Below are 1567 nucleotides of genomic sequence, written 5' to 3'. Positions count from 1 at the left end.
AAAATCGCTATTTCATCTAAAAAATTACTTAATCAATTTAATTAATATTTTTTAAAAAAATTGCCCATTTTAACCATTTTATTATTGGTGGAGCAACACGTATTGTTTCTTCTTTGCTAAAATATTACACCACGTAAATGAGTAAGTAATTTTCTTATTATGTACATATAAATCGCACTATTTATAATTGAGTTATTTGAATATCTTTTTCAAGATAATAATTCAGATTTGAGTTATGAATAACCATCAAAGATATTATCAATTTAAAAAATTACATCGTATAAATAATGTTGCGCTACTAACTCTATTGTGCTAAACTCTATCACTTAGTACTAACAAACATTACATTTTTTTCTCATCCACATTTCTTTATTCATTTTTTTCCCACTATATATACCTTGCATGCATGCTTCACTAAACATCATCACAACCAAAGCTTAGTAAATTAAACCAATCTCTTCTTTTTCTTCAATTAAAATCCCAAATTAGCAACAAACAAAAAATGGCAAGTAATGCTTTGGTGTCTGCAGCAACAACTCGCGGTGTGAAGCTTACTCAACATGCAATGGTTAATAGAGAACGCCCGATTTTTTCGTTGTCTGATGATCATGCTATGTTTAAGAAAATCCTGGATACTCACAATCCTGATGGTCGTGAAGTTGATGTTGATGTCATTCTCCACATTGTTGAGGACGTGTTTCAACATTCCTATCCTGCTGCCATGGATGGCGTGCTTAATGTAAACATTTTTCGTATACGTTTAGTTTCTTGTCAATACAATGTTATTTGTAGTTTTGATGATTTGACAAACTTAGGGACCTCATAAAGGTACCGGGTTTTCTACTTGAGTATTGCAGGTGTCTTGTTTGAAGTATTGCAGATGAAACAAATCCAGGGACCTAGTAAAGGTACCAGGCTCTCTTGAGAGTGAGCCAGTCGACTGCCAGCTGGAGATAGTACAGAAAGTAGGTGCACACTTCCCGATGGCGTCAGAAAGTGTGACCTTTCCAACCAATGGCAAGATGTTTAGGAAAGGGACTTGTCAATACAAAAGACACTTTCCTAAACACTTTTTGGTAGTTTTTGCAACTTGATAAACACTTTTCAAGAACTCTTGCAAAGGCTAACACAAAGGCAAAAGGCAGAATCATTCCTTGAACAACAGCAACATCTGGAGCTTTTCGTCTAGTTGTTTTAGGAATTTATTCTCTTGTTCTTAAATTGTAAACCACTCCTAAATCTATAAAGGAATTGGTGTGTTGAGTTAAAAGTCTAGGTTGTCCAGGTGGGATTGCTTAGTGGGTAGATTGTTTTTCTACTTTGGCTTGTTGAGCAATAGAGGTCTATTGCTTAACGGTAAGATTGATAACTCTTTCTTACATTTGGTGTAATCGTGTTTCGCTTTTGCTTTTGAAGATTAGTGAAAACGATTGAAAATCCTGTGAGACAGGTCGTGGTTTTACTCCCTTAAGCAAGGAGGTTTCCACGTAAAATCATTGTGTTGATTTTACTGCATTCAACTTTCTGGTAATTTTCTGAGTTGAAGTAAGGGACCTGGTCCATTACT

General features: G+C 34.8%; 1 protein-coding gene across 1 annotated transcript in view; it reads left to right on the top strand.

Moving 5' to 3' along the window:
* The first annotated feature begins 367 nt into the window (after positions 1 to 367).
* The window catches only part of LOC107014746 (protein SIEVE ELEMENT OCCLUSION B-like), a 20649-nt gene continuing 19449 nt past the window's right edge, over positions 368 to 1567 (top strand). Inside the window, 1 exon segment of the mRNA XM_015214799.1 lies at positions 368 to 739. Within this exon segment, the coding sequence (XP_015070285.1) occupies positions 503 to 739 (237 nt within the window). The 5' untranslated portion in view covers positions 368 to 502.

The sequence above is a fragment of the Solanum pennellii genome, chromosome 3 (genome assembly GCF_001406875.1).
Source record: "Solanum pennellii chromosome 3, SPENNV200".
NCBI lineage: Eukaryota > Viridiplantae > Streptophyta > Magnoliopsida > Solanales > Solanaceae > Solanum > Solanum pennellii.
The sequence above is the reverse complement of the archived record's forward strand: the minus strand, read 5'-3'. Positions and strand labels throughout refer to the sequence as shown.